The 13,960-nt window shown below is 40.0% G+C and overlaps 1 protein-coding gene across 4 annotated transcripts in view; it reads left to right on the plus strand.

The window, feature by feature from the left end:
- NICN1 (nicolin 1) overlaps nt 1–13,960 on the plus strand; it is a 525,511-nt gene that overhangs the window by 135,748 nt on the left and 375,803 nt on the right. For all 4 annotated transcript variants that reach the window (XM_044070573.1, XM_044070574.1, XM_044070572.1 and 1 more), the window contains one exon: nt 2,144–2,287. In XM_044070573.1, coding sequence (XP_043926508.1) covers nt 2,156–2,287 — 132 coding nt within the window. In that variant the 5' untranslated portion in view covers nt 2,144–2,155. The remainder of the gene's footprint in view (nt 1–2,143; nt 2,288–13,960) is intronic.

Here is a 13,960-nt window from a genome sequence, read left to right on the forward strand (position 1 = left end):
AAGATCCCAATCTACATTAGGCAGAGCTCCTTGCTAACACTCTTCAGAATAAACCTTGATGAGTGGATGGGAAACAGAAAGTTTACTTCGGGGATCACTTCAGTGGCTCTGCTGGACAGAGGCACAGGGAGCTAATCTAAGGGGGCGACGAAAGCCAACACATTCTGGCTAGGCTTATAAATGCCTTCGGGCAGATAGCCTAGTACCCACCTATGAGACAGAAGAGCTATATCTGTATGAAAAATACTTTTTTTAACCCCCCCCCACACACACACACACACAAATACATAGCATGGTTTTTGATTTTCTCTGTCCCTTCCCTGTCTGGTCCTCTGGGACTGGGATTGCTCCATTGTGAGGAGAGATAGACCCCTAACTGTAACCCAGGCAATTATGCTTTGATTAGAGGCCCTTGCAATGGAGGAGCCAGGCACAGAGAAGGAAAAGTAAAGGGGAATAGGAGAGTGAGCACACACAGGGGCATACTGAGTCACCGAAATTTCTATGACAGAGACCAGAGAAACCACCATTCATGCTTCCCAGGAAGAGGTAGAGCTGCATGGATGGAACACCTCTTCCAGAAGTGCATGGGCAGTCACTGAGGGCCAGCCTACTGCACAACCATCCCTATGTTGTGCCAAGTGTATGCAGGGGACTAGGACACAAGTACAAGTCCAACCACCTCTGATGGCTGTCTAAATGATAGTCTGTCCCAGCTGACTATTTTCCTGGTAATGGGGAATGAATGAGTACATTGGTTGGGGTAAGGACTGATTCAATGGTTTATAGATAAATATTAGGCAATCAGTCTGCAGACTATTACATGTCTAGCCAATAACGAGACAGTAACCAAAGATGAGAATCAAACCCCATACTCTGAATCTGTGAGGCAGACACCTTAAGCATTATACCAAGCAGTGGGAGCAGCAAAAAAAAAAAAAAAAGCTCAAAAATAACAAAGGAAAAATTGACTTGAATCCAAAATCTTGCTGTAATGTCAAGTGACACTGAATTTGAATGAGATTGATTTTGGATATATATCATACTTGTCTGTATCCTATTTAATGTATCTCATAGGTAAATAGTACTGCTAAATTTTCACACAACACTAAGAAAATGGGAATATCTTTCTTGTTGCATTCCATTAACTTTTTTCCTGTTATATTTGCTCAGTTTCATAGTGAGCAACAGTTATAAATAAGCCAGATATGCATGCATTGTGACATTACCATATTTAAGTCTAGAGTTGATGCAGATTGCAAATACCTATAAATGGTTTAACCACTGTTTATTTTATTTTATTTGTATTTGTCCTAGGGTAGAGCACTTATCTCCACGTATCTTTTTCAGACTTAGCCTGGGAGCAGTGTCAGGTTAAATTACTTGCTCAGAGTCACACAGTGATGCAGATATAAACCATTTGTCCTGCCTTGATTTCTGCTTAACCAGTAGGTTATTTTTTCAAGCTTTTGTAAAAAAAATAAAAAAATAAAAAAAAAATAAAAACATGAACAGACGGTCATAAATATAGGCTTTAGAATACTTGAGGATGTATGCATGAGCATTGATCTATAATATTTTTAATTGTTATGGGTTCTAATTGGAACTGGTAGGCATTGATTGTATGCTATAGCCAGCAAAAGAACTGTATGTGTCATTTTCAGATTGCCTATGCCCTGAACACTAATCACTGGACTGCAGCACAGTTAAACAACAAATGTGCTGACTGCAGCTTAGCTGGGTGGATACCAGTCCAGACCATGACATGTTTAAACAAACAGGTTAGGCTTCAAATGATAATAGCAAATGGGGCTGACAGGGTAATAACAGTATTCCCAAGATGTTCAGTGCTTTTAATGCTTTTTGATTTTTGGCATTAAAATCCTTCAGTTGCACTTCTTTCCAAACAAGTGAGTTATGTTGTGTATGTTCATATAGTATGACAAACTTTCTGCACATTTCTGCTTGTTATGTGGATTCTTGCATAAACTAAAATGCAAATGTTCATATTGCAAGTACTGGATACCCCTGCTTTTGTAGTATATATACAATTGTGTGTGTTTCTGTATAATGGCTCTAAACTCATGGCATTAGGTATGCTATTAGTATATTAACAACCCTTGAAATATAATTTATTTTTTAGGTGGGGAGCAGGATGTGTGACAGTGGTGTTGTGTGCACTGTCAAACCCCCAGTGGCACTACAGATTGGAGATGTAAAAACAGATGTCGCTCGACCTGGAGTCTTTGCAATTGATATCAGTTTTCTTCAAACCATCTGCATCAATGTAAGTGATACCTTCTCACTTGAATTTGGCTTCTGTTAACCTTAGTTCATAATCAGAGGGTCTGAAATTTGTCAGTGAGCCAGATGTGGATATTGTGTCTTGCAGTGCTGTTCTGTACCACTTAAATTGTCACTTTGTTCTCTTTGTTGCCTGATAATTATCAGGGTATGCTATTGATTGGACCTTTTTGACCCCTTGGGTGAGAACCAACTACAGAGCTGTCATGCATACAGCCACTGAAGTTCTCTTTGTGTGGCCCTAACCCGACCCCTGGTGGCTGTTGTGGACACTTGTATTAGCACTGTGGCATCCTGCACTCTCCCTATGGTATGTGAGTGCTGCTGCATACATGCCCCCGACAGATGCCTTCACCATCTTGGGATTGCCAAACCCATATGTCCCAGCCTTTCAGCCATTGTGACCATGCAAGCCTCTGCATGCATGGGAGTAATTGGTCAGACTGAACCACCATCTCCCTCCTGAAGGACAGGCAAGCCAGATAAACCACTTACTTCTACCCTCCCCTCCCTAGCTCTTCCAGCACCCAAGACACTAATCTGTAATGGGTCATGTGTGTTACAATCAGGGCTTTATTCCACTATAATTCACAATACTGTAATTATTATCATTATTATTTTTATTATTACTATTGGATTTCAGTGATAAAATTATCTTGGTTTGAGCCTTTAAGCATCCTACTGTCATTGGGAAAAGATGAGTAAAGACCATACTAACAGTACTGTTTAATAGACCATGTGTAGTCATGATAGCAGGAAGGTTATGTGGGAAAGGGACCAGCATTGTGTAATAATGTGGTGGTTTGTTGTGTGTGACCATCTATTTTCATTTTTGTATCTAAATGCCTTCTGTTTGGGAAGTCACTGGGACATGTCAGTTAGCCCGACATTGTAACTGTTTGAATGGCTTTTATGCTGCACATTAAGTAACTTGTGACATTCAACATTTATTTATTTGACATTTGTTTATCGCAATAGTCCAACTGGGTTACATAACCCATTTGCAGTGGTGGCCCGGGTGAAAAGATCCACATATAAAACTTAGTTACACATATGATACACAGCTCCACATTTTTGACCTTGTTACACCATCCCCGGTGATGCATTATTAATCAGGAACACCATGAGTAGCAGTCTGTGGTATGAATGAACATTCTGCAGCAAGTCAAAAGTGTTATTTCCACAGGAGATGGTATGATTTGACGAAAGTAATAGACAGTGCTTATCTTCCTGGTTAATAGTTAGCAGCATTTGTCATTTCTGACATAAACATTACCAGATGGGTGTCTTCAAGCAGTGCCTCTTTGGCTATGATCAGAAATAGCTTAATCTATATCTGTTTAGTTAGACTAAGCTAAGATTCCTGTCAAACCAAAGAAACTGTAAACAAAGACACTACTAAAATTGAACATGAAATGCAGCCACTAAAATCAAAATAAAAACAAACTTTCATTCATGGAAAAAATAGATAAGCTATTTTTTAGCAGAGGCAAGCCCCCTGCACCTCATACCTCTTTATTTAAATAGCCTGTCTCCTTGATTGTATAACTGTACTGAAAGAACAAACGCACATAAAGGGACAAAGTGCTATGTTTGTCACTAGTGATCGTTGATGTAATGAAGTGCACTGAAAGTCACTTTTTGAATCTACTTCAAGATCTTGGGCACACACTGGGACTAATTCATTGTATGTTGCACAAAAACAAAACAGTGTTCATGTTGAAAAATCCAGCTGTGATGACAGTGGCTGTTTACACTAACTGCACATCCCAATTACCAGTCCAGATCAGTAATAAAAATGGTGGTGTTATAACCCTTCCCTTGAACAAACAGCATGTTGCCTTCCAGCTAACCAGGTGCCTTTCAGGTATGTAGCAGATGTTGCAGTTCTGACTGTGAGTAGCTTGCTAAAAGGTTTGATGATCAAGAAGTTGTGTGGGATGACCTAGGACCAGTCATTCCTGGTGTACTGTAGAACAAGTGGCATCCTCTGCAAAGAATGACAGCAGCGTATTTACTGCGTTGGTATAGATTAAGTCCACTTGTGGTTATTTGGTTGCTTTTCATGTGTACCATCATCTTAATTTTCCCTGCTGACTACTAGGGGTCTACATTCATTTCTCATATCACGTTGTCTTCCAAATATTCAGTTACTTGTGTCACCTCAGCGTGAAATCACCTCAATAAATATTCATTTCTGTGAAGGCATTAACAACTGTTTAAAATCCAATCTTCTCACTATATTCACTTTCCCTTACAGAGCTTTCATTCCTTTTCTAGCAGAGTTGGAATTGTTAGACTACTATTGACTCAGATTATTTTGTAATATAAGCATATTATACATGTACCAGCTTGTTAGTTGTGTCAGCTTGTTGAGCTTTGCTTTGCCATTCTAATATCTATTTTTTGTTTAGTTATGTTTAGTACAACTTTTTAGCAAATGAACAAAACTTCTTCATGTTCAGTGTATGTTATCAAAACCATCATGTCAGTTTGCACTAGTGTAATTCTAAACAGATTGTTGACAGTGCATTATTTATTTGTTTCTGTTAGTTGCCTAGCTGGTTAGAACCTATTTATTGAGGAGGCCTAGGGAGAAAAGTTCTAAACATAGACAGCATAAAAATACACTTACAAATATTCCAAGTAAATCATCAGAAATCCTTGTTCTGAAGTGGTCATCTTGCAAAATATGTTCAGAATTGTGACTCTTACCATGTTTGTCTTTGTATAATTTTTGTATAATTACTTGAAAGTATCTTTAACAATGTATTTGTTTTTAATGGAGTAGGTGGACTGTCCTAAAAACACTTTCCAGCCACAGTCAGGGCCAAACACAGCAGATAGCAGTGAATATTGTATTGTGTAAAGAAATAATGGTATCATAAATAAACATAGTAATATTATATGGAGTCTTAATTTAAAATATTTTCCAAGGATATATTGGGCAGCTCCAAAGAAGCATTAACAAATCTTCACTGTCTAGGCAGTAATAGAAGCCAGGGTATTCTGTTATCACTGTCATTGATAAGTACATTCATGAGTACAACTAATTAAATAATTTAACTTGGAACATTTGTAAATATGGCTTCGCTTACAATAGAACTGGTGTAAACATGAGTCCCAGCTTAGCACAAACTATAACAAATGTAAGCATAAGTCCCAGCTTATTTAGTATCTGTAAAGAAATCACAAGTTGCCTTTTCTGTGAGATGTTAAAAGAGTATAGCTCAGGATATAATGCACCTATGCTGTTTGGAAGAGGAGGTAGAAAGGTCCAGATTGTTGGCCCCACAGTAGAGAAACCATGCATTATGGCATGGTTACAGGAGCATAGTGACCTTACTGGAGACATAGCATTGACACACTCTGGCTTATGAGAATACTGTGACATCCAATCACGTTATTCTAAGCTTACTTGTATTTACCTGATCCGGTTGTTCCTCAGGATTAAGGACCTTTTAAAAGGCAAACTTGAACTTTAGTAAAATATATGATATGATATTGTCATTTTCATTCATTCCTCAATTGTTGGGTTCAGATCTGACCTGGATTTTTTTTTAGTTTGTGGAGCACTGAAACTTTTAATCTCCTCCCTTACCCGTAATGCCCCAGACACCTAACATACCTCATATCTCGTTTGCTCCCTTCACGTATGGACGTGGTCACCGCAAACTTGGGTTAGCTAGCCAGTTTTTGAGAGTAAAAGTCTTTTTCAAAAAATTTATCTTAAAACTTCCTTTATATATTTCTGCTATTCTCCCTTATTTATTACATTTTTCATGCAATCTTTATTACCATAGCTGGTAGTCTTTTTTCTTTGTACTAGTTGAGTACTTCTGTAATTACCACCTTTGGTAACCCTTACCCCCCTTTTCCCTTTTTTTTTTCTCTAAAAAAGAATATATATCCTTTTATAATTTTCTGTTATAGAGTTAGTTCAATATGTGTGACAAACCTTCAGATTTTAAAAAATGTATGGCCTGTGGCCATAAGATACCATTGCCTGATGCGCACACGAAATGTGTCTATTGTCTAGCCTCTGCGCATCTAGACTCCAGTTGTGACATCTGTAAAGGTTTCAGTCCCAGAGCTCTGATAGGTAGGAAGAACAAATTGATACTGATAGGTGTGGTCCCTTCTAAGTCAGCAAAAACATCATATGGGGCTCATACTCCCAAGAAATCAGACAAGAAAGATCAGAAAAAGCATTTCTCAGATTCAACTTCTCTTTTGATTCCAGGTTCAGAACCTCCACGCAAAGTATTGAAACCTTTGGATCTGACCCCCTTGGATCTGAAGGCTAAATCTGACAACTCACCTCAGATCAGATCCCCACCTTTGGTCTTGGATCCGGTTTTCTCTTGCCTGCATTTGCATTTCTTGGCACCATCACTTAAGCGCACCTTTGACAGCAGCTTCCACTCATTCCTCCAGAAGTTTGACTGAGACCGATGTGGACAGGATGATGATGAAATTCCTCTAGACGTAAATTCAGATGGGATGACTTCTGGCTCTGACCCCATCAGGTTCGGAGACCTTGGTTAGTATTAACCCACCAATACTGGCTCCTTCATCTATTGGACCTTTGGTTTTACAGCAGTCGGATCCGAAGATTTCCGAGTCATCTGCATGAGATCTGAAGATCATGGCATGTTCTACTCTGGTGGTGTCTCTTGAATGGACTGCCTCCAAGCACTTCGGAGCTGGATGACTCTCAGAGCCGTAGTGTGGGCACCAGGTCCTGGGTGTTGGAGTCAACTCCGAAGTTGTGAAAACCGTCTCTGCCCCTCAAAGCAAAGGGAGCTGATGGGCTGGAAGCATGTCTTTTTGGAGCCATTGGTTTCTCTCTGTCCAAGACATTCTGCTTTTGAGGTGGTGGAGAGAGCTTTCTCTGTTTCTGCAGTCAGGATGTCTCCCTCCTCCTTGATTCTGACTTCCCAACCCCATTCATCTCTGTGTCTTGAGCCTCAGCTTCCTGTGACAGGGGGGCAGCTAGCTTAGATAAGTCACCAAGATACCCAGCAGGGTATACTCATTTCTTCAGATACTTCTCTGGAGAATCCCACCGAAAAAGTTCAGAGAAAGAAAAAGTGCAAGAGGAGGCACTTAGACTGTCCACAAGACTCTGTCACAGAGGATACTGATTTCAGTGATGGGGGTAGTGTCCCCAAGATCACCACCTGATGATGTCTCCTTTGGAGACATTCTAGAACTTTTGAAGCAAAGGGGTGATTGGTCTCACGACAACCGTTCCCAAGAGGAGTTCATATTCCTGGAGGCTTTTGGAGTTGGCCTGTCTACCTCCTGGGTGACTCCACCCACCGATGAGCTCATTGATTTGGTCTCTCAATGGGCATGGAAGGAACCTGACACTATTGAGTTGATCCCAAAGAGACCATATAGGATCTTGGCATCATTGAAGGACAGAGATTTCTGGAGCAAGGGATTAGCAGTTGATGCCATGGTTGTAGCGGCAGCCACGAAGAAGGAACTAGCAGAACAGAATTCCTCTGTCCACCCCATAACAGGGAGTCAAGGGCATTGGACAGATTAGGGAACCATGTATATGCTTCAGTGACCTTTGCTCTTCGGCTGCTGAATTACTTGGCACACTTTACTAGACTCCAGAGGGATTTGATTAAGGAACTCACCAAAAACCTCTCTAGATTCATATCTGCCAGGGCAAAGAGTACTGTTGCTTCGGAGTTTGCTACCCTCCAATCCATTTCAAAATCATCCATGAGACTCATCTCACATGCAGCTGAAGGTACCTCACAAGCGGCAGGTTCAGGCATTTCCATCAGGACACATGCCTGGATGCTCTTGTGTGATTTTCGAAGCCCTTCAAGTCTTTCTTCATCAGTGCTTCCTTTGACAGAAGTTCTTTATTTGGCCCCAATGTAAAAGACATACTCTCCAGGTGTGAGCAGGAAGGTAAAATGCTGTTTGCTGTAGGCATACATTTTTTGACCCCTCAAAGGACTTTTTCTAGGAACCAACAAGGTGGATGAAAAATGTGTTTCACAAAGTCCCAGGGTCCCTTTCAAGATCCACATGGAGATAGAATTCCCCCTCTGCCCCAGGAGGAACTAACGGAAAATGCCATCCACGTGAAAGAGGTGGTCCGCAGAATCAGAGATCTAGAGATACATTCTCTGACAGATCCTACCAGCGCTCCTGAAAGGAGGCACAACTGTTCATCTCTGGAAGCAGTCAGGGGTTGTTTATCTCTGCACCAGAGAGCCTAGCTAGAGATTACATAAGATTCATGGGTGCAGAGAATTATCTCCAGAGATTATATAATACCCTTTTCCCTACCACCCCCATTGATAGTAAACAAAATCCCCAGTGTTCCACCCAGTCAGTGAGAAGCAACAGCACTAGAAATAAACAAGTTGCTAGAAGAAAGAATCGTCCAAGAAGTCCCCACCAGACCAGGGAGAATCCGGAACTTACTTGAGATTCTTTTTAGTGTCAAAGTAAACAGGGGACTGGAAACCAACTTTGGATCTCAGCAATCTGAACAAGTCTTTTCAGTACACCAAGTTCCTGATGGTTGCAGTTCAGTCCATTCTACCTTTTCTGCACAAGGATGACTGGATATGGTCTATAGATTTTCAGGATGCATACTATCATATCAAAATGAACAGATGATCCGGGAGATATCTACGCTTCTCGCTGGGAGACAGTCATTACCAATTCAGGGCTCTGCCCTTTGGTCTACCACATCCCCCAGATTGTTCACCAAGTGTATGGCAGTAGTAGCAGTTCACTTGAGTCTACACGGATTCTGGGTGTTTCCATATTTGGATGACTGGCTCATAACTGCTCTGACCAGGCATCATCTGATCAAAGCATGAAACTATGTACTCTAGTTATTCTCTCACTTGGGAATTATCATCTGTCACAAGAAATCTCAACTTACACCAACTTAGATATTGGAGTTCATCAGAGCCTTGTTCAATACGTTAGAGGGAAAGTGGCTTCCATAGCTATCAAGGATTCAAACCATGCAATTTCAGGTTAAAAAGATCATTCAAAGTGATCTTTCAGCTCAACTAATCCTACAAACATTGGGGTCAATGTCTGCTGCAGTCGTTTTGGTACCATTAGCAAGGTACCACATGAAAGACCTTCATTGGACCCTAGCAACTCAATGGTCCATTCTTCACCAACCTTTATCTAGCCAGATCAAGATAAACATGGGCTTGCAAGAATTACCTTCTATGATGGATATATTCCAATTAGGTAATAGAAGGTCATTCCTTTGTTCTCCCTCAGCCTAAGGCCATAGTGACCACGGACACTTCCCAGATTGGGTGGGGGGGGCATTTCTTGGGAAAGACAGTCCAAAGCACATGCTCCCCTGAACAGGCCAATACACATATCAGTGTTCTGGAAATGAGAGCTCTAGCTTTGCAGGCCTTACCAGACACTCTCCACTCCAGGACTATTGCATTTCAGACAGATAATATGTCAGTGGTCTGGTACATCAGCAAACAAGGGGGCCCAAATTTTACCCCCTGTGTCAAGAAGCTATGAGAGTGTGGCAATGGGCAATATCATCCACTCGGTTTCTGATAGCAACACACATTCTGGGGAAATCCAACATGATTGCAAACAAGTTAAGCATGTCCATTCTAATGCCTTATGAGTGGTCCCTCAATATGAACTGTGCGGAAAGAATTTTCTGTCAATGGGGTTAACCATGCTGTGATCTCTGTACATGTCCCCTCAACAACAAGTGCAGCAGGTTTTTTGCTCTGATCCTTCCCCACCGGGGGATGCTCTGCTTCATGACTGACCCCCCCCCCGTTCTCCTTTTCCTATACCTTCCATTACCTCTAATCCCCAAATTTCTTCAGAAAGCATATTGATTGAAGAGCACAGTTATTCTCATTGTCCCTTATTGGCCTTGTCAGATTTCATTTCCTTTTCTTTGGTCTCCTGTACTCCATCTGCCATGGATTCTGGATCCAATTCCAGATCTTCTGTCTCATCCAGCAAACATGACACATCTGGACATTCTAGGCCTAAAGCTGACCGCATGGTTTCTCCACTTCCATTGATTGCTAGACAGCCCAAGCTCTCTTCCTCTCTCTACCACATTCTTTTATCCTCTCATAAAGCTTTCACTAGAAAAATTTACAGAAGTAAATGGAAAAGATTTATTTTTGGGGTGCAGAAAAAGACACTGATCCCTTTTCAACACTGGTTCCTAATGTTCTTGAATTTTTAGCTGTAATCTTCAATGAAGGCTGTAGCTCTTCTACTGTTAAAGTACATGCACCTGCTATTTCCAATTTTCATATAGGAGTAAATAATTCATCTTTAGTCTCTTCCAAACTTTGCAAAGCCTTTATAAGAGGAACCTTTTTTAGACCAAAAAACCCCATTCCTCTGTGGGATTTAAATATTGTTCTACAATCTTTTTTACAATCACCATTTGAACCATCAGCTAAGTCTGATCTAAAATTTGTGACCTGGAAATTTGTCTTTTTAGTGGCAATTACCTCTGCTAGAAGAGTTTCAGAACTTCAGGCCCTGTCTTTCAAGCCTCCTTATTTGATTTTCCATAAGGATAGAGTATTCTTGCATACCAACCCCTCCTTTCTTCCTAAGGTGGTGTCAGAATCCAATATTAATCAGGTTATCAACCTTCCAGTTTTCTTTCCAAATTTGTCCAACAAAGTAGAGTATATGTTACATTTTTTGGATGTTCACAGACAATTACGGGTTTTATCTACACAGAACCAGAAATTTGAGGAAGTCAGAACAGTTATTTGTTTCTTTTTTGGAAACAAAATTAGGCAAACCAGTTTCTAAAATGACTTTAGCTAAATGGTTAACTGATTGTATTGCATTTGTTTATGAAAAATTGGGTATGTATTTACCAAAAACACCAAAAGCTCATTCCACCAGGTTTATGGCAATTTCTTCAGGCTTTGTATCTAGATCCTCACTGGATGATATTTGTGCAGCTGGAACTTAGGCAAATCCTCATACCTTTAGTACTCATTACAAATTGTATCTGGTCTCTAGGGGAAGAGCAGCTTTTGGCTCAGCAATGCTCAGGAATATCCTTCCTTAAAGTCCTCCTGGGATATACGTAGCTGGGGACTCTGTCCCAACAGTTGAGGAATGAATGAAAATGACAACATCAGATAAAGAAGTTATGTATTCACCATAATGTTCCATCTGTGTTGTCCATTTTCATCTTTCCTCAACTTTCCTCCCACCAACTCCCCACCATGTTAAACTTCTGTAAGAACTGAAAGATGGTGAAGGAACCAACGTTCCTCTGTTTCAGCTCCAGATGTTCTGTCTTTATTGCATTATGCTTACAGGCTTAAGGGGCAGCAAGCAAGATCTGAAGTATGTTAGGTGTTGGGGGTATTATGGATAAGGAATGAGTTTGAGAGTTTGTGTTCCATGAGCTGGAAAAAGTGGCTGAGTCAGATCCAAACCCAACAGGTGAGGAAGAATGAAAATGGCAACACAGATGGAACATTATGGTTAGTACATAACTTCTTTATATAGTAATTGGAAAAGACTATGCAGAACATCACATCACTTAGAAGAAGAACAGAGTATATCCCACCAGCTGTAAGGCAAAATTGGTTAAACAGGTGTCTGTGGTTAAGGGAGGAAAGGAATAAGATGGCTGTTTGATTTAGCAGGACTTGGTGTGCTTTAACACAGGTGATGAGCTAATGCTGCCTGGGACTAGGCAGCTTGAAAGATTGACAGATTTTGTTTAGTGCTATTTGCAAATATTTAGCATTTTTTTTATCCCAGGAGTGCTAGAAGTGTGTGTGTGTGTGTGTGTGTGTGTGTGTGTGTGTGTGTGTGTGTGTGTGTGTGTGTGTGTGTGTGTGTGTGTGTGTCTAAACTTGAATCTGGAGATTGGTAGTGCTTCTGTATGAAGGAACATATTCCCAAGGAACATGGTCCCTGGAGTTAGTAACCATCTGAGTTGTTTTGAAGCATGATCTGTAATCCATTCACAAGGGCAGAACAAACTGAGATTCGAGCCCAGCCAGACCCCCTAGATATTTCAAATGCTGAATTTGAACAACAGAGGCTTATCTAAAGAGCAAAGTAAGGTAGCTGTAAACAGTGTCTGAGGTGTATCAAAAATATGAAAATAGACTATTTTCTTTTTATTAGTAATAACAACTATGAATTTATAGGATTCAAACAATGTCTGGACCCTTAGAGGTAATTCTGGAGGAAGTGTTGCACACCATGGAGCAATTTGTTTATTCTCGACAAGACAAGTTTATGTATATAATATAGTAACATCAAACATGGGAGAGTCTGCAGTAAGGTTGTTTATAAAGAAAGAGAAAAGGAGAGGCCAGGGGTGGACCTTTGAGCAACACCCATGTGCTATGCTTTACTGTAAATAAAACTCCATTAAACACGACACTGTAGTCCTGAGGCAAGATCATTTTCTTTCTTTTTCTCAACTATTTTTATTGAAAATTTTAACAACAAAACATTAATATATGATAATAGAAATGTTATAAGACAAATATACATATCTAAAAGAACAATAATAAACAACTAAAATAACTGTAATTTTCAAATCTTTACCAGAGCCCACCTTCTTGAACTGTGATAGTAGGGAAGGATGATCTGATCATTCAGAACAAATGTCCTCTTCAAAGCACAGAGTGCCAGTCAGTTTTCTCTAGCTTAATGCCCTTGTCAAAGACCAGCAGAAGAGCAGACATGGTGTTTTGTCTTGTCCTGAAAACTTAGCCTTTATATTACTCTTCATCCATGGATAGCTTTATTGATACTGTTAGTGGTACTAGGAAATATTTTATCCCAGATTAGACCCATTTGTGATGTAAAGATCCGAAGGGGAGGATGTTCTCTATATCATCAGTTCTACATATTGAAAAGCAGTACAGGTTAGATAGAGTAACAAACAAACTATGTTATTTGAGGTGGGGAGCTGAGTTTTCCTGTTATTAGAGGGAATTAACCTTATTTCTTTTCAGTGGCCATCATGAGAAAATAAGGAGGTCATAAATCAGACTATTAAAGAGGACATCTGAGGCAGCACATTTTACAGAGTTTTACCGGAATGTTTGATAAGACCTAATCAATGTGGGCCCAGATCCTAGAATTTTCACTCAGCAAAGAAGGTTTTTGAATGACTTTAATAAGGAAGGCCAGTTTTCCTAGGATAATTTCCATAGAAATTAAAGTTAAAACCACCCAAGGGAACAATCTTATGTTTTGAGGCCCATGGCTGGAAGATATTGACGATTTTATGCAAGAGTGAATAGGAGTAAAGAAGGGAAGGATGTCATACACCCAGTTAATGTTTTTTTTTTTTGGCCACCTAAGAGTACTTACATACACATAGTAATATAACAGCATATTCCTAATGCTTCTAGCATCAGCTTATGATGTTTTCTATGTACCCATTAGGAAGGACATGTTTTTTTTTTTTCTAAGCAATGTGATGTAACTGAATATGATAAGACAGTATGACATGATAATGCTTTGCTAAGGCCATTTTTGCTCTGAAAAAGGCCCTTGACAATGGGGAACAACCTGGACAAGAGCAAAGCAAATGAATAAATAAAATAAACAATGAACTTAGAACAACAAAAAACAATGAACTTAGAACAGC

The sequence above is a fragment of the Protopterus annectens genome, chromosome 4.part1 (assembly GCF_019279795.1).
Source record: "Protopterus annectens isolate FY-2018-M chromosome 4.part1, PAN1.0, whole genome shotgun sequence".
Classification (NCBI taxonomy): domain Eukaryota; kingdom Metazoa; phylum Chordata; order Ceratodontiformes; family Protopteridae; genus Protopterus; species Protopterus annectens.